Below are 20,520 nucleotides of genomic sequence, written 5' to 3' on the forward strand. Positions count from 1 at the left end.
TCATATCATATCATATCATATCATATCATATCATATATTAACAGGAGACAATAATGCACTTAGTGAATCGGCATGAGAATTAGCTACAAAAGTTGCCACGAAATTGCAAAGGAATTGAAAACATTCAACGAAGGTGAATTCATCAAGAGATGTTTAATTATATTGGCAGATGAACTCTGTCCACAGCAAGTAGGGGAAGTGGAAGCCATACGCCTGTCTCGTAGAACCGTGGTGAGGAGGTTGCAGTATGTGCGTATGGGTTATGTAAATAAGCGTAATGATTTGTGTGGGTGCGTAGAGCGAAGTTTATTTCATTAAATTAATAAGAGTGTTATAAAGTCTGTACTGTAAAACTATTATTACTGACAGACTGAATGACTAGAAAAACCGTGACTCTTGTTACAGTGAGTCCGCCACTGCGTGAGCATTCTGCTCTGGCTTGGAATTGAAGTGCCTTGCGGAGCGAGAGCAGCTCTGGCAGACTAGACTGAGCCGCTCTCATGCCCGGCCCTGTCCTAGACAAATGAAAAGCAATTTAAGTACAACATCTCTAGTGAACAGGTAGGTAATTTACGTAGTCTTAACTTATAGAAAGGCAAACAGCCCCTCTGGAGGCAATTTACATCGCCCCTTATAAATAATTAATCACTCATAAGCAGGGTGCGAATTACGATTTCTGATGGGGGGGGGGGATAGAAATGTTAAATGTTATATTTTATTTAACGACGCTCGCAACTGCAGAGGTTATATCAGCGTCGCCGGATGTGCCGGAATTTTGTCCCACAGGAGTTCTTTTACATGCCAGTAAATCTACTGACATGAGCCTGTCTCATTTAAGCACACTTAAATGCCATCGACCTGACCCGGGATCGAACCCGCAACCTTGGGCATAGAAGGCCAGCGCTATACCAACTCGCCAACTAGGTCGACTAAGGGGGGATAGAATCCTAGATAGAGAATATCATACATAAAATTATTATTATTATTATTATTATTATTATTATTATTATTATTATTATTATTACAGCTCAACTCTTGGTCGCACTGACTTGCTTGTCTTGCATCTTGATCATAATAATAATTATATCCATGAGCAGATGTAAGATAAAATATGTAATTCCTAAGTTATTGAGTGTTGTCAGCTTGCCGGTGATGATAATAGGCCTACATCAATATCATTTTCTTAACTTACTTTATACTTTATAATTATACTCGTATTAAAATAATTATATTTTGTGAGGGGGATAGAAGTTATCCCTGGCAGGGATGTTAATATGAATTTATGAGAGGAGGAAAACTTTCCAACAGAGGGGAAATCCCCCCATCCCCCCTCACGTAATTCGCACCCTGCTCATAAACTCTAGAACGCCTCTTAGGGCCGTATTCATAGACATTTTTAGCGCGGGCTTCCGGTGGATGATCAGCGTTTTTCGTATTCATAAACCAGTGTTAGCGATAGGATATGATTTGAATTCTGTACTAGTAACCAGTGGATAGCCGGGGCTAGCTTAGTACGCTCGTAGCGCGTGCTGCGAAATGTCTACGAATAGCACCCTTCCTGTTTGGTGAGGACAAGTCTGCCTATATTAGGATGAATACTATTACTACATAAACGTAAAGCAATTACGAGATGACAAGCCGTTCGACGTGTACGCGCAATATTTATCATCAGGTTCTGTTAGAAAAAAATTGTTCGCAGGCATAGGTCAGACGTTTAAAATAGGATTGTTAAAAATGGTTTATATTAATAAAATAGTCGGTATGTATCTCATGCCTATCCACTTCACTTTACGTGATTTGGGTTCAGCATATTGCGGATAGGTAGCAGGACTGTGACCCTTTTTCTAGTTGCACACCACTTCGACGGGCCACACTGTACAGTAGTGGCAAAAAAAAAAAACGGACCGACCCTTGTAGCTGATTTCAGAGCCTTGTTTACTCCAGAGCACGGTAGACTGGTAATTAAGATTTTCGTGGTTCGAATCCTGCCAGGGAAGGAAACTTTTTTTGTTCCTTTACAGCGGAAAGGAAAGAGATAGACGAAAGAGTAGCACAGTCTAGTATATACAGTCACGAAGCTCAATACGAAGTAAATATGCATCCATAGATAGTTGCTAACAACTAGGATCGCTAATATCGCCTCATTACAGACAATGGGAAATAGTACAGGCACAGTCTATTGTTCCTAGCACCCTCACAACTCAAGCTTCGTGACTGTATGTACTAGACTGTGGAGATAGTATATGCTGCTTGGTCGAGATATACAGTATACAGAGATGGCCAGCACTGATTCAAAAAATTAAAATTAAATTATGATTTATTTAACGACGCTCACAATTGCCGAGGTTATATCAGCGTCGCCAGTGTGCCGGAATTTTGTCCTGCAGGAGTTCTTGTACATGTCAGTAACTGTACTGACATGAGCCAGTCGCATTTAAGCACACTTAAATGCCATCAACCTGAGCCGGGATCGAACCCGCAACCTCGAGCACAGAAGGCTAGCTCAATATCGACTGCGCTACCCAGGCTGACAACACTGATTCAATGGATAAAGGGAAGAGACTTTATTAGAACTGTATCCATGTTAATTTTTAGATTTTTTTTTCTGAGAAGTATAAGTGTATTAATAAGAATGTAAGTTTTAATTTCAATGCTAATCTTTCACAAGCTTGCTTTTTTTTATTCAAAAGGAATATTTTCTCAACTTTTTTACAGAAAAGTGAAATTTTTCAGAAATATTTAGTAGCCTTACAGGTACTGAAACAATGTTTTCGTAAGTCTAATATATCGTAAATAAGTATTACTGAAGTTACTGTATTGAAAACTTTGAAAATATTCGCATGGAGAATATTTTGTAAGGAAATGAATTAACAAAGCAACTACTGTTACATCATAAGCAAAAGATATGTGCCATGTGCTGTAAAAAAAGTCAGCTTTATAGCTGCGGCATATTTCGAGAAAATAATTTAATATTCTGATGATAGGAAGTTGCGCACCAATATCACCCTAAAAGCATAATGCGATAAGAGTTTTGTTATGTAATATTAGTTATAGTTAAAACATATTATACCTAGGTAACTTTGTTTTCATTAGTTTATTGATTACTTTCATAAGGCTAAAAATACCATCAATATGAATTCCAACTTGCCATGCCATACTCAATCTCTTTCTTTGGGATAGGCCTATCATTTTCTTTATAAATGATGTGTTCCATTCGCTTAGTAGCCTACAGTGTAGTTGTACGACTATGGAATTTACATGAATATTTCTTCTTAACTCTTTATTATGTTATTAACTTTTAAAACACAACTGCAATATTAAGACATTGGTGTTAGTAGTTTTGTTTTACAGTCAATATAGAAAATATCAAACAGAAAGAAGTCATTAAAAATAAAGATATAAAATTTCACGTTCCGTTTGAAGTTTGTACACTACTGTTTTCTTAATCCAATAGGCTGCTTATTCCTCCTTCCATACCTAGCACTTGATGCCCGCACACGACGTCAAGGTCAGAAAAATGCGCTTGCTTTTGACATCACTGTAATAGTGATGAATGTATTTTTATTTTAGTAGGTTATTTTACAACGCTTTATCAACATCTTAGGTTATTTAGCGTCTGAATGAGATCAAGGTGATAATGCCGGTGAAATGACTCCGGGGTCCAGCACCGAAAGTTACCCAGCTCATATACTGGGTTGAGGGAAAACCCGGAAAAAACCTCAACCAGGTAACTTGCCCCGACCAGGAATCGAACCCGGGCTACCTGGTTTCGCGGCCAGACGCGCTAACCGTTACTCCATAGGTGTGGACAATAGTGATGAATCTACAAGAGTAATTTATTATTGTAAAAGCCAATTACAACCAGTTGAAAATGCAGTCCGATCAATTTAATATATTTCAAATACATAAACGGCTCATAGACAACAAAACAATACGCTTTTTCAAATGTCAGGTAAACCGAAAAGAAATTGTATGAATTATTATCTAATGACAAGTCTCCTAACTTGCGTAATTTCGCAGCTAAGATGCTGTCCGTCCGCCCGTCCGTCCATTCATCCTTCCATCCATCCATCTACCTACCAACCTCTCTACCTACCTACCTATTTATCTATCTGTCCATCCATCCATCTGTCTGAAGTAGTTTTCAACTGATCATTATGCAACGAAATATATGAGAAAGGCGAATGGCCTGAAGATTTGATGGAGATAGTAGATAGTCTTGTTGCCAGTGCCAGAGGAAAATAATGCCAAGAAATGTAATGACTTCAGGACTATCAGCCTGATATCACACTCAGCGAAGATTCTCCTCTGAATACTTTATATTCTAACATGGAAGGAGAGTTGAAGCAAGAGCAATTTAGCTTCAGGAAGGGAAAAGATACGAGAGATGCAATTGACTGCTGCGAACAATTGGCGAAAGATACCTAGAAAAAAATAAATAGGTGTTTATAGTTTTTGTGGACCTGGAAAAGACTTTTGACAGAGTGGATTTGAATAAACTGATGAGGATTCTAAAGAAAACTGATGTGGATTGGAAAGAGAGGAGGCTATTCTGTAACCTGAGAGAGGAATATGACAAGGATGCCCTCTGGATGCCCTTTATCACAAACCCTGTTCAACATCTACTTCGAGGATTTAGTGAAGAACTGTTTTCAGAACATGGGAGGGGTGATAGAAGAAGGGAAACGAATAAAGTGCATAACATTTACTGATGATATGACGTTGTTAGCAGAAGAGGAGGACGATATTAAGGGACATGCTACAGAAGAAAAATGACAGCTGTGAGCAGTATGGTATGGGATGAAAATAATTAAAACAAACAAGACAAAGACCATGGTTATAGGAAGAAAACAAAAGAAGGTAAATTTACGAATTCGAAATGAGGCAGCGGAACGAGTGGAGAGCTTCAAATACTTGAGATGTAACATAAGCAGTAACATGAGCTGCTGCCAGGAAGTCAAAAGGAGGATAGCAATGGCCAAGGAAGATTTTAATAGAAAAAGAAGCATCTTCTGCGCACGTCTGGAAAACGAACGAAACTAGTGAAGTGCTTTGTATGGAGCAGAAACATGGGCATTACGACAAAGTGAAGAGAAACTACTAGAAACATTTGAAATGTGGATAAGGAAAAGAATGGAGCATATGAAATGGACAGACAGAATAAGAAACGAAGCTATATTGGAAAGAGTGAGTAAAGAAAGAACGATGCTGAAAAATAAGCAGAAAGAGAAAAAGAAATTGGTTGGGAAAGGAGAAACACCTGAGCTATGACGGTGGCTAATAATCATGGTTATTGTAACAGAGATAAAGATTATTGTTAAATAACAACATAAAAACAAGTTACAGTATTTATATGAATAATTGAGCCAGTTTCCATGGTAACATGGGCTCTTAAGATTTTAAACTATGGAGAAATATTCTTGTGAACAATCACACAATGCTATTATACAAAACGACAAAATTAAAATGATGTAGCGTTTTAGTTGCTACACAGTTTTTCCCAATGAGTAGTGCATTCAAATTCAATGATTTACAGGCATGATTACAGAATGTCCTCAAAGTATCCCTGAGATAGAAATCGAGAGAAGGAGTCATGTTGGCATTTGGTGGTTCCCCAGAGACTTCTCTCAATCTCGATTTGGTGACAGAAACTGTGGAAGCAACGCATGTACTTTAATAGTTTTGCTGGTGGCACAGAGATGTTACGAACAAGATATCAAAATCTGGGGCTACGAACAAAAACTTCTAAATGAACAGCTCATCTGTGCTTTGGGTGACAGTATTATTGAAGGTTGGTTCCTTTTAGAAATAGATGGTTTGTCATTTCTATTCAGCATTAGGCTCTATAAATTATATCTGCACAAATAATTTCTGCACTTATTTTATATTACACTCGTAAGGGTTTCTCATTATATTATGTAGTACCATTTCCGATTGTAGTTTATTTTTAGTCATAGGCCTATGACACAACAGAGTAAGATGTTTACCTATTTCCAGTTCTCTTTCTCTAAGAATAATTCAATTACACTTCTAAAGCATTGATACCTTCTTTAAAATGTATTTTATCATACCTCTTATTACAGTTGACAATTTTCGTTTAAAATAGGGTAATTTTTTTTCTTACCAAAACAATAGGCAATAATATCCATGAAGTATTACTACGAAAAGGAGCACTACAACATGTGAACATGACGGTCCCAGAAGCAATTGAAGCAGCAGGCAGTAGGATGAAATTTCTCACAGAATGGGTAAGAAAGAACTTGTTAAGTAATTAAGTTATTGTTAAGTAATTGTAGGTACCTTATATTAGAACAAACTTACTTGTGTTGTCTCCACCAAATGCTGTGTATTTTTCAGTTATCCCCAGAGATTATCAGTAACATAGTTTGCAATTGTTTCAGAAGTTACTTTTGGAGTAGTTTTGACTTGACTTTGTTTATATTGATTTGGTCTTTGTCCTAGCACAGGTAACTTTTCTCGCAGTTTCAGAATCGAAGAAATAAATAACACTTCAATTTTCGTGTACATTCCATTGATCGGTATGGAGAATGATGCTGCACAGTAGGTATGGAAAGCTAGTGTTACCTCTGCTGCTTCCAACTTTTGAACATATATTAAAGATGTTACAAAAAATTCCTTGACATTTTATATACTACAATCTCTGAGACTTTTTATATTCTGTACATCCACGTGAACCTCCAGATCTTTAATACCTGCATGAGGTTCTACTGTATATACCTGTATTACTAATATTAGCTACTACATTTTTGTTCAAAACTTTGTAGCTTTTGTTTGCCTTGTTAGCGTATCAGGATTTCCCTGTGATTGATACATAACTGCTGGCAGCTTATAAGATGACACTGAAATACCTTAGCAACTGCTTCATAGCTCGCTAGCAGTGGCTATACTCATAAGACTACACTAGAATGTCATTGGTGGTGTGTGCCAAATTTTATCTGTCCAATTTATTAGCTCTCATCTGTGTCATATTTCTCACTCTAACTTTCATCCTGGCACGTAACAAATAATGATCCGAGCCTATATCTACCCCACGCATACTCCTCACATCATGAATATTAGAGCAGTGTCTACCATCCACCAGTATATGATCAATCTGATTGAACGTTTTTTTATCAGACGATCACCACGTGCCTTTGTGGATATTTTTATGTGGGTATCATGTATCTGTTACTACCAAATTGCGTCCCTGCGCAAATTCAACCATTCTCCTTCCATTTTCATTAGTTAAATCGTGTAGTGAGTTCTTTTTACACGTAGGAGATAAAGATGGATCCTTGCCCACCTGAGCATTAAAATCACCCAACACAAGTAACATATATTTAGGTACCGAATCACATACCTTCTCAAGTTTGATATAAAACTTCTCTTTCACTGTATCTTGTTTATCCTCTGTTGGAGCAAGCACTGCGATCATTGTTAGATTATAGAATTTTAGTTTAATTCTTATTTTACATATCCTTTCATTGATAGGGCTAAATTCCAAAACATTGTCTCTCATACATTTATTGATATAAACCCTGTTCCAAATTCATGCCTTCCATTCTTACTTCCACTATACATAATAGTGAAATCCTTTTTGGTTAGTATACCTTCTCCAGTCCTAATCTCTTGCAGGGCACATATATCAATATCATACCTACGAAGTTCTTTGTCCAATTCTTTATTGTTCCAGCCCTATACATAGAAAGTGTATTCCAAGATGCCAGGTTCAAATCATTATTCCTATTCTATTGCCGTGGTCGTTTTCCAGTAGAGCAGCTTTCTGAGGCAACATATTAAGTTTCATAACAAGATGATTTTTCCGGGGTGGGGTTGTCAACCTCACACCCAACCCCCAATCTGGAGGACCAGGTCATGTGATTTCGGGGTTTCCATCCCCTAGATTAGTACAGAGTCTAATCTACCCTGCCGCAGTAGGTTTCTTAACTGAACCCTGGAAGCTGCCGTTGGCCTTTAAAAAGCTCTTCCGCCACCATTCCTTAATGTTGTTAACCCTGCTGTCAGTTAACCCCATGTGGAAGGAAAAAGGATGTGATCAGGTATGATGGGACGTTGTGGAACACTCTTCGTCTGGCTTCTCGGTTGTAACCTTTCCAGCAAGGGAGGCCCTACCAGTAGCTATGCTACCACCGCACAGTGGGCCAGACTGAGTAAAAAATGGGACAAAATTGAAAAAATGAACTTTTTTTACAATACTTTTGACAGTGTATACTCATAGCAGGGATCCTGGTGAGCACTAAACTCATGATGCAGCATCGATAACATGTTTTAACAACTGTGGCTACAGCCTTGAAAGAGAGCTATTGTAACCAGGCGATAGTGCACCAGTCAGTCCTAGGCCGTGCGCTTGAGACAGTGGTGTGTGTTACGTGGTCACATTCGTGAATAAAGAAATAACAATGGCTGAGAATGTTAGAACAAAGGGTAGGTTTTATTAGGAATACACGTAATTTTGAATTGGTTTATATAGAGTGTAAATATTTATGATAACTCGGAGGAATGCAATTTAAGCTAATATATTTTAGTTTTCAATATTTAAAGAGGGTTATAAAGTGCGTGTCACTCGATGTTACGAAAACTTTTGTGTCGATGGTTTAAACAGACCCTATAGATTGCAGAAAAGTCGTATTCAGCTGCAGCTACTTGCACTTTTCTGTTTAATGTGCGAAAATTCAGATACCTACGTACAGTATTATTCATTACTATTCCAGATGACCGCTGTTTTATACACCGTGAAATCATGGAAGCCTTGCTACAAAATAATAATGATAAGACAGCTGTTCATGAGTTTGTTATTTCATAATTAGGATTACGTGAATATTGTCAACAAGATTTTTCTTCAGAACTAAAGAAAAAAAATAGTTCATTCCACAGTAATTTGAATAAAAGATAGCAGAATTGCTACAGAATGAAAAATAAATAGGAAGAAAAATATGGCAGTTCATTTGATCCAGAATTTAAACTGCTCCCATGTAATAAATTTCATGTTGAACATGTGGCCGGATGTTCATAGTTGTATAGTCATTCTGGTCATCCAAAAAAATTGTTCTCTGAATCATCCCAGAAGACCAAGAGGAGGAAAACTGAACATCTCAGAGAAGCTGCTAATCCTGCTGTGCTTGCTCTCGCTATTCAGATAAGTCTGAAGGCTTCTGGTAAAAAGAAGTAGCTAAACTAATGGAAAATGCACACACCAACCCGTGCGGCAAAAATTCCAACAGCATATAACGAGCATAGTGGTTCCTGCAAAAATGTTGCAAAATATAGTGGTGATGACGTTTTAGTCCTGATAATGGATACGAAATTATCTAAGTACCAGTACACTTTATTGAGACTACAAGCAAAATGTAGAAATGTAGATTTATATCCAGCGTACAATGAAGTTCGAGAAGCAAAGCTGCATTGCTATCCATGTGATATTACTCTGACAGAAATAAGTGCAGAAATGAAGTTACAGAATCTGTTAGATCATACAGCCAGACGAATTTATGAAAAGGAGAAAGGAAGAAATTCAGAGTCGGTTTCCAAATAAGATGGGACTTCTTGTGGACAAATCTAAACCAGGAGAGAGTGAAACCTCAAACAAAGGGGATACTCCTAGAAGATTCTTCTCGAATCCCGAATTAACATATCCATAACTGGGATAGACAAAGTCTTAATTTTGTTCTTCGAGTAATTTCTAGTGGAAGAGACATTAAAGTTGATTCTTTCAATCAATATGCACTAGAAAATGCAAAATTGTTCATTCAGAAGTATCCATAGTTTAACCTCTCAGCTAGCGTACACAAAATTCTCATCCATGCATCTCAGATTATTAGCTCAGCTCTGCTTCCAATTGCACAGTTATCTGAGGAGGCTCATAATAAAGATATTAAAATAATATATCGAGAGCCCCACACAAGGAAAAGTTCTCGTAAAAATACAATGACAGATTTAGTCAACAACCTTCCCATATCTTCCGATCCTCTCATTTCAAATATCGAGAAAGTCACATAAAAACACAAAACTCCCTCGTGGAAGGAAGGACTACAGCAATTGAAAGACTCTAGTGAGGAAGAAGAAAGTGCCATTCATGAAGAAAATGTCAGTAATGAAAATGTAATGATGAAGAATCAGATATTGAATAAAAAACTATTATGTTGTGAAAGTGCTTTTAACTTAAAGAAAAAGTGAAAACTATTGATTTTATGCATCCAAGAAAACAAGAGACATAAAATAATTATGTCCCATTTTGAGTCGATTCTGGCCCACTGTGGCACCAGTATAGCTCACAACTTCATTGGAGCACACAAACCCCTTCGCCCGCACGGACAGTGCCACTTTAAGGCGGCGTTCCCTGAAGGGGTAAATGTCTTACTATTAAAAGTGAAATTTTATAATTGATTTCATTTTTGTTTTGGTTTTCCGATAAGCTCACAATAATATAATGTATAATAAGTTTTAATTAAACCATCTATGCTTATAGATGGTTTAATTAAAACTTATTATACATTATATTTTATAACTGAGTCGCACAGCCGATTCACTAACTTCGTGATCTTAAACAGCTTCTAACTCATTTTCCTTCAATAGTTGAATTAATGCTGAATGCTCTTCACCTTCGTATCTACCATATTCGTTATTCTGAGTTGTATAATGTATCTGTAAGTTGTATTTCTTCAGTATGAACTATGTTTTGAAGTGTTTTCTGCACTTCACATCTGTTTGAATGGATGCCAAGAGGAATCACTGTTCACAACACAACATCACAATCCGTTCTTTTGCTCACTACATCCAGCACACATCAGCCAAGCACTGACCACGCCCGCTCATATGCAAGTTGATTATCACTTTTTTATTCAATAAATTGTAACTTGCATTCAAATTACCCCGACTCCCCTACTGTGAACTTCCACTAAACATTACTTACATCGTTTTCATGAACATTGTGTTAACATAATTTGGCGTACAAAAGTTATTTTTTTAATTGGTTATTTTACAATGCTTTATCTACTGCTATGCTTATCTAGCGTCTGAGTGAGATGAAGGTGATAATGCCAGTGAAATGAGTCCAGACTCCAGTGCTGAAAGTTACCCAGTATTTTCTCTTAGTGAGTTGAGGGAAATCCTCGAAAAAACCTCAACCAGGTAACTTGTCCCAACAAGAATTTGAACCCGGAACCACTCAATTCATGGTCAGGCATGCTAACCATTACTCCACAGTGGTGGACCACAAAAGTTAAGAGATGTACTTATGTAAAGGTAAAGTCAACTCCAATATAGGACAAACCGGACAAGAGCGTGGTGGGAGGTTAAGGCATTAATGGCAGTAGGGATGTCAGTCCTACATGCTAGCTGCCTGCAACTTCAAGGAAGTTCCCCTGGTACTCATTCCTTTTAGAGGCTGAGTATATTTTTATTTATTTTAGTTGGCATTTAACGACGCTGTATCAACTACCAGGTTATTTAGCGTCGATGAGATTGGTGATAGCGAGATGATATTTGGCGATATGAGGCCGAGGAATCACCATAGATTACCTTGCATTCACATTGCGGTTGGGGAAAACCTCGGAAAAAACCCAACCAGGTAATCAACCCAAGCAGGGATCGAACCCGTGCCCGGACGCAACTTCAGACCAGCAGGCAAGCGCCTTAACCGACTGAGCCACGCCGGTGGCTGAGACTGAGTAGAGTCCAGGGCCATAGTGCAGCTGGAAAAATTCATGACCTATCAGGAATCGAACCTGCAACAATCCAGCTTTGCAGCATTACACCTTAACTGCAGTGCCACCACATGCCCCCAAGCGATGTATTTATGGCTACAAATCCAGTGGACTTGGGTTTGACTGCAGACAACAAAGTAGAACTCCCTTTCATAATGATGTGTATCGCTTGTCCTAAGTGCGTAGCAATACTGTGCCACATGACCAGCTATTATTATTTGTGAATGCTCAAAAACTCTATGTCCACTTCACAGAAAAGCAGAGACAAAATATAGTACTTACAAAGGCTGGATAAAAAGTAATGGCAACAGTTCGATATTTCTGACATGGCTTTATTCACAGTGGTATAACATTTACGTACCTTCAGTATAGTCACCCCCCCCCCCTTATTTATCACCTTTTGCCAAATGTTTCGAAGGCATCACACACCATCAGCACTTCCATCTTTGTTGATGTTCCATATTGACCACCCTATAACACGGATAAGTTCTTTTCTGGTACTGTACCGGGTTCCTGTGGTTCTTTCATTTTGGCGAAGAGATTGTAACCGCATGGACTCATATCAGGTGAGTACGATGGATGTTCCAGAATCTCCCATTGCCAGCGTTGCAAAAGGTTCTTGACAGGAGCAACGGTGTGACTCCTTGCATTGTCATGAAGATGATTGGGTTCTGTACCACCAAATGTCGTTGTTTTCTTCTGAGCGCTGGACGAAGGTGGTGCTGCAGGAACCTGCAGTAGTAGTCCATGTTTACCGTCTGCCTTGGAGTTACAGTGTGGTGAAGTATTATCCCATCAATGTCATATGTCACATTAAACATCACCTTCACAGCACTTTGTGTAGGGCGCACTTTCTTTGGACAAGGAGAACCGGGAAGCTTCCATTCATTTGATTGACGTTTCAAGTTTGGTTTGTACGAGAGAGCCCTGGTTTCGTCCATTGTAACGATTCGCCCAAGAATGTTGTCACTTCCCTTTGGTACTGGTGTGATATGGCAACACTGCATTGCCAAATGCTTCACGCAGTCCCTGAAAACATTCATACGACCTCGTGCTACTTCAATTTTGATCCAGGAATTTTGCTCTAGTTTTGTAAACATGGTCTTAGGGTGCTCGCACTATACCTATGAAAGTCAATGTTCTACACACTGCAGTAGATTGACAGAGTACTATCACCGCTGGCTGCACTAACTCATCTAACAATCCTTGTTCATGTCCACACAGCTGGCAGCTCTCGAATGCACCATCTTCATGTGACAGCAGTGTTGCCACAACTTTTTATCCAACCCTTGTATAATCAAGATCTTGAAGTATACCAACTTGTCATTTGACAAGCCACTGGATGAAGATACTGCCATTTGACCAGTTAGTTCTCTATTATCGTTAATGCTATATGCAGCCAACATCATTCTTTGATCTGAATGAAAAGGGGGGGGAGCAATGGTGAATAGTTTAATGGTTGAGATGTTTGGACTTTTTCCATTGCTAGTTTTAAAAAATTGTAGCACAACATTTCGAAGAGTGGATCTCTCTTTGAAACATTGTGCTACAATTTTTTTTAAAATTGGCAATGGAAAAAGTCCAAACAACTCAAACATTAAACATCATTCTTACTGCTATTTAAACAACACTAGCATATCCTTAGTTTATGTAGCTTTAATACTGATAATATACTAAACTTAATTTATTTTCTTTATTTGAACATATTTAGAAAAGCCTCGTGTACCTGATGGATCTTGGCGAGTCTCTATTTGAACAACTAAGCGAAACAGTAGAAGAATGGTATAGCCATCCACCTCCTCGAAAAGGTTCTGATCTGTATGTCATACTCATAGCAGAAAACCGATCAGTTCTACTAGTTTTTCAGAAGGAATTAGATAAGGTAAGATGATACTCAGTAAAATGTAATTATTAGTAGCAATGATGTAACATTAGTCAAATAGCTAATCATTACAAAATTCTAAAATGCTATAAAATGATAATACATTATTGAAATACCGTAAAGCAGGCAAGGGCAAACATAAGTCAAACCACCGAGCTTCACTCCTTCAATATGATGAAGCAAGCATATAATCAGGGGTGAATGCTAATCACGAAAGTTAGGCTTGCTCTTTTATTCATAAAGGAAGATGAAAGGATATAATAATTCATAATTAATAAAAATAATCAGACCCACATAAATAATTTATTTTATAATTATGAAATCATTATAAGTCATGGATCATATTCACTTATGAGATGTAGAAGTTCGATATGATATAACACACATGGCCAACAAAACAGTTTATTTAGTTTTTTTCGGCCCTGCCAACCAATGCATATTGTTGTATTGAGCTGCACTGAACGAGCGATATTCTCTATAATGTCTGTCTTCTCTTGAATAGTCCTTCGGGAAAATGGATTTAATAATAAGGTTTCAATAACACACAATTCCGAACTCATTGCAATACTTCAAATTAGTGTTTAAGAATTAATAATACATGCAGCAGCTAACACATGCATTCCGCTCATACAATTACATTGCACTCGCAAATCACAGCACATTCCCGCTGTCAATACTGGTCTGTGTAACGTTAAATAGTCGTTGGTGTAGCTCTCGGACCAGAGCTTCAAACAACACATAACAGAAGCATGTGCGCCTAGGACGGACCAAGGAGGAAGGCACTTGCAAGCACATCATATTCTCGCTGTTTCTAAGTCTTTCCTGTAGCTCCGAGAAACGAGCAAGCATTGCAATACTTATGGTGTGCAACCTGCGGATGGTATTACACCTATACAATATTCCAAAAATCAAGATAAATTTTAATGTACGTAATCCCACTTTGAGAAATACACATTCTACAAAAATACTGGGCTTGCGCAGCAAGCATAGCATGCCCTGAGAAATCGCCCCTGCATATAATGCAATTCCTTTTTATCAACATACTTGTCAAGTCCGTCTATTAGCATCAATATGGTATCAGTGGTGCAAGAGAAACATGTCTCTTTCAAAACAAGCGTGACAAGATAGAAAACGATCATTTCATGATGAGTGGGAAGAACAGTTCTATTGTCAGAAAGGAGAAAATATAAGATGTTTTATTTGATCAAACACTTTGTTAGAGTTAGGAAGAACAATATTGAATGGTACTATTATTCTGTTCATAAGGAGTACAATGAAATAAAAGGTATAGTGGACAAAGGGGTATGACACACAGACACTGCTATTTCTTGGAATCAACACCGGTCAATTTACAAGGAACGGGTAGTAAAAGTAACCATTCATAACAAACATAGTGTTTAACATTTAATTCTCACACTTATGTTTCTATTCCTCCACTACAGTATTAAAATTTACCTCTTCAAAAATATTTTTCCATGAAATAGCTAAAAATGTATACATGATCTGAAACTGTTTTTGTTTTGTTAATAACCTGAATACAAAGCTATGGTACTTCATACTTAATCATTTGAATCAGGATGAAGAGTGCAACAAATTTATGGAATGAAATATAGTGTGTCCCATTTGAAAAAAAAAAAAAAAAAAAACATAACTTTGTGTTAGTACGAATTTCTGTAACACTCTGTATAATTGCCAACTACCGCAAATGGTATGCTTTGATCGGTCCTATAACTAATGTAAATACATGAACTATTTTTAGATACACTAAAAAATGCTAGTTATGGAGTGTCCGAAAAGTAGTGGAACACACTGTATAATATATATAAATGGTCGAAGCGTGAAAATAGTCATTGCCAGAGACAAAGCAGTGAGGTGAAAACACTTAAGGGGTTAGGTACAGCTTACAGCAGTAAAATTTTTGGAAATATTCAACATTTTTTCCTCCATTACTGTATCTTGTACAATAATGAAAATTGGTATGTGTAAAACACTGTCCTTCTGCTATATGAAAAAATTATTTTTACGATTAAAAAAATTATTTATATATTTTTTTCAAAATTCAAAATGGTGATAGTTTATTGTGCAGTGAAGAAGCATTTTCGTCATAACTCATAAACTTGTTAACTTTTTCATGTTCTCTCTTTTATTTTATTGCTTAAACTCATGTTCACAATATCATGCTCTTTCAACTACATTCCTTAATAAATAATATTTTTTTTTATTTTGTGTTAGAAGAAAATAGTGATATTTGACCATTTTTTAAAAGGAATTTATTTTTTATCAGCCAATTTATCAAAGGTAGAGAAGTGATCTTGCATCATATTGTAGATATGACATGCACAAAAAATTTCATCACAGAATGTTGGATAGTTTTTTAGTTATGTGGGAAACGCTTCATCACTGCACAGTGAACTGAATTTAAAAAAAAAAAAAAAAAAGTAAATAATTTTTTTAAATCGTAAAAATATATATTTTTTTTTCATATAGCAGAAGGACAGTGTTTTACACATACTAATTTCCATTATTGTACAAGATACAGTAACGGAGGGAGAAAATGTTGAATATTTCCAAATGTTTACTGCTGTAAGCTGTACCTAACCCCTTAAAGGAGCGAAGTGAATGAAGAGACGATGAAAACACTTAAAGGACTGGTTCAACAAAGGGACCAATAATAAGTGAACATAAAATGCGTTATAGCAATCATTAGAAAATTTATTACTGGATTTTTTTATGGATACATTGCGAACTAACATCTTTTTGAACTATGCTAGTTTGGCATTGTGAAAAATTCCATTTCTAAGGACAGGGCACCTAAAGAGCAGAATTCATTACTCAGGATAATATTAGACGAGTTCTGATGCTAACAAAAAGTGGCAACTAAATTTTTCCTGAAGTCCTCTTGTTCAAAGATATAATTCTTTGAAATTCTGTAAATCTATGACATGTGGCTCAAAAGTTTACTTTCCTTTACATATAAAAAATAATTGAGGGGTTGGGTGCAAGAAAGGCACTTCTCTCAAATGCAAGTTTTGAGGAAATTGATGTTGAAAATTCAAACCGTAATAATGTTACCTATGCACGCCTTTACATTTTGGGTACTCCTGACCTCTGTGATCACAGTACTCAACTACAACTTGGTGATCATATGCATAACAGATCAGAGAACACAATAAAGCGTTTTACTCAAAAAGGGCACATCCTCTAAAATGCCCTTCTTGCACCCAGCCCCTCAATTAAGAATTTGTAAATCTTAGAAATCCATCATGTCTGACTGGGTGTTCCAGAATCTTCTGTCAGAAGGCAAGTATGGCAATCATTCTACACGAAGAATGGCTTTCTGGGTGTAACACTCAATTAATATGCTTTTTTTTTTTTTCAAGGTTACACTGATAGACTCCCACCAACATCTCAGTCATGGAGCTGTAGTAGCTCAAGTGCCAACATCCAAGCTACAAAACCTCTGCTTGTGGTATCACAGCCTGCTACATGATTGCTATGGAGCTCGCCCACAATGTTACGAGTTGAGCTATTTCTATTTCAAGAGGTACGAAGCAGGTGAAATGGCAGCAGGTTGAACAGTTCTTCAAATATAACACACGTCATATTTATGTGACAATCTACATGGAATAAAATCACCAATATTATTAAAAGGCTTTATTTCAGTTTTTTATGTATACAAGTGATCTATTATTTTGTTTGCAGTGATTTGTCATGCAAGTTCTGAAGAGAAAAATTTTTTACACTTTCAATTTCAGATTTTCAAGACCTATGAAGCCGTTCCTTTCAGTTTATTACTTAAATTTAAAAAAACAAGTCATGCGTGCCATTAGTATTCGTCCATACTGCACTTGCATTTAGAAGCAAAACATTTCATTTTTGTATTTAGCTTGTGTATTGTATCTTATGAAATCTAAGTACAAAAAACAACACGCAAAGATGCAATGTCACAGAATGAAAATAGATTACCATAATAAAACTAATAACATTGACCCACTTTTTAAAAAAAGTGGCAATTTCATATATGCAGTATTTCCCAAAAAAATTGTTTCTTTTAAAACTAGAATAAAGACATCACTGGAAACAAACTTTTTGGAACACACTGTAAATTTTAATGGACAGATATTTCTCGTGTAATAAGGTACAACAAATAATCACACTTACTATGTAAAAACGATAATCTACACAATATTCTTTATAACCTGATTTCGTTTAAAAAAAAAAAAAAAAACAGAAATTGTTAATCCGGCTATATTATACATTATTTACAAAACTCACCATTCATTCCTTTCAATTAAAAAAGCTTTCCCAATGTATTCTTGAGCTCCTTTCCACGTATTTCCCTGCATCATATTAGAAAAACGTTTTAAATGCAGTTCAAAGTCTCTGCGATACAGCCTTAGCTACTACAATATGTCATGTAGCTCATTATTATTATGCCACTAAAATTACGAAGACTTCTTACTCGTGTTTGACGTATCACCTTCGTAACTATGGCCACTTCATTACTAGCAAAGAAGAAACCTAGCCTTTGGTTATGCTGTTTATACACCACTGCTGTGCCTTCTAAAAAGTACCACACATTCAATTACAACTTCTTCTGTTGCTCAACGAAACAGAATCTTGTAATGCAGTTCTTTCTGCTTACATTTTAAGTACCGCACTCATTGAAATATAATATTCCATTCTTGCTTCAGGATCTTCACTTGTTTCTATGTACTCTTCTCCAATTTCATGTTGCATGTCAAAATTGGGTAAGGAAATAGAGATTACAAACCATGCATTTTTTTATTTCAATTTATATTTCCTCTCATAATACCTATCCGATTGATTGCTGTTAAACTTGTGTGCTATGAGGTGCTGATGATGACACCATAGGCTGGGCATACTCCACAAAGTCATCAATAAGAACCGGCCACGCTCCTTCTTCATCATAGTTCGACATATCATCATTAATCATCATTGCAAAATCCAAAAGTAAATTCCACGTATCTTTTGGAATAGACCGTTTATGATGTTCCTGTTAGAATAAAAAGTAAACAGTGCACTGTGAGTTACACAAGCTTTAAATCACACACTGATTAATACCTAGTTATGCTAGTCTGTGCAGTGCAGTCATGTGAATACAAAGCCATACACCACACTGCTCACTTAATACGCTTCCCAGGAAAACGTGTGAAAATATTTGAGAAATAGTTACACCTTCATGTTGTAAAACTTCCAGTAATTATAAACTACAGTTTCTTTCTATTATTTACTATTGACTGGCATTAGCTAGGCATTTACGTTTTCAATATTATTTTAATTATCACAAGTAGCAATATAAATACAACCTTTTCTTTAGTGATAGAATGGAACACAATGTGCCATGTTCGAAATTGTTTCAGCCATCCAAAGTGACAGAAAAATCTTTGCATTAAATACTAAACCCTTTTCTTTCCACTGATTCACTTCCTCGAATTTTCTTCGATTATGCACTTTTAAACCATTTTAATAACAAAGTGTTCACATTGATATGTTTTTCCTCCCATTTTCTCTTTATTCCTAGGTTTTTATTTTCTGCCACTTCCAAAAATGTATTCCTAAACTTCCAACCTGAAATGACTCGAATTTTCCCACCACTGAAGGTTTTGTGCTAACAGTCTCTCTTCATTTTAACACATCTTCCAAAAACATAACATTTTTCGTCTTATTGTCATGATTACAACTCCAAAAACACAGAAATCTAAATATCAGATGTACTACAAGATAAAATGCGAAAGGATTCACTTGAAACAACAGCTGAAGCTAGTTATAAAAGTCCAGAGGAACAATCAGTCATGGTATGCTGAAATACGAAAGGCTCTTATGTAAATACAGTGCTTTTCTTTCACACTGCAGCCAGCACACATCAGCTCATATGCCGGCCGCAGAAGCTGGGACTCCCGCCGAAACAGTTTTAATATTTCTGCAGCTGCGACTCCAGCCACCTGCACATAAGATTTGCGCATGTTTGTGGCAACAGCAGGTTGTGTGAGTGAACAGCAGTCACACTGAAGCCATAGTCTAGTTTGTTTCGTTCCTGTTACATGCATATATAAAGCCATTGTTTAGTTTGTTTCGTTCCTATTCCATGCGTATAAATGTACGAGTTTTAAATGCTAATTAAGTTACAAGTGTTATCAGTTTGTTTCGTTCCTGTTCCATGCGCATAAATGTACGAGTATTAAGTGCCAATTACGAGTGTTATCAGTGCTTGCGCAGTTTTTCATAATGCCTTGACACGATTACACATTACCACAAAGGACTTTTATGTACGACACATATGTGATAAACTCTTGTAGGTAAGTTAGAAGACGATTTGAAACACAATTTCCCAGTTTACCTATCTCACACAGAGAAACTGTGTGAAGACTTGTGAACAAATTCAGGAAAATGAAGTCGATTCGTGATAGAAAGCGAAGAGTAACATGATCCCCTGATTTAACTGTATGCAACAAACCCCCATATATTGGAAGAATTAAAAGAAAACATAAGGTGAGAAACTGACTCAATTTCGGATACTGAGTGTGAATGAAAATTTCCTGAGAAGATGCCAGAAATGTGTGTATGGAGAAGGATAACATTTCCAACATCTCTTATGATAAGGTATGTGCTTATTATCATTGTAATTGTAACTGTAACTATGAGAACGTGAAGCGGTAGCAGGGATATTATAACTGTTTCGGCAGGAGTCCCAGCTGCTGTGCCCGGTGTGCGAGCCATCATGTGCTGGCAGCAGTGTGAAATAAAAGCACTGTATATGATGGCAGAACTTTGGTGTAATTAATACTTTACTTAAAGGTACATAGATTTACTGAAACTCTTTCACTACAAATAATGATGTTCATAATAATGCTACAAAGTACTTTCTGAAAAAAAAAAAAAACCGAGTTACAG

At 36.7% G+C, this 20,520-nt stretch overlaps 2 protein-coding genes across 3 annotated transcripts in view; one reads left to right on the forward strand and one right to left on the reverse strand.

The window, feature by feature from the left end:
* Positions 1-17,839, forward strand: LOC138713623 (uncharacterized). Of its 2 annotated transcripts, none has more exons than XM_069845860.1 (4): positions 1-561; positions 6,136-6,248; positions 13,435-13,605; positions 16,986-17,839. In XM_069845860.1, exons 2-4 carry the CDS (start codon positions 6,189-6,191, stop codon positions 17,178-17,180), a joined length of 426 nt encoding a protein of 141 aa, XP_069701961.1. In that variant the 5' UTR covers positions 1-561; positions 6,136-6,188; the 3' UTR covers positions 17,181-17,839. The 2 variants fall into 2 exon arrangements, with proteins under 2 accessions (XP_069701961.1, XP_069701960.1); XM_069845859.1 differs by lacking the exon at positions 1-561 and adding an exon at positions 5,399-5,791.
* SCCRO (defective in cullin neddylation 1 domain containing SCCRO) overlaps positions 17,245-20,520 on the reverse strand; it is a 25,200-nt gene continuing 21,924 nt past the window's right edge. The window contains exon 5 of the mRNA XM_069845858.1: positions 17,245-18,622. Within this exon, the coding sequence (XP_069701959.1) occupies positions 18,440-18,622 (183 nt within the window). The 3' untranslated portion in view covers positions 17,245-18,439. The remainder of the gene's footprint in view (positions 18,623-20,520) is intronic.

Source organism: Periplaneta americana, chromosome 14 (assembly GCF_040183065.1).
Source record: "Periplaneta americana isolate PAMFEO1 chromosome 14, P.americana_PAMFEO1_priV1, whole genome shotgun sequence".
Lineage (NCBI taxonomy): Eukaryota > Metazoa > Arthropoda > Insecta > Blattodea > Blattidae > Periplaneta > Periplaneta americana.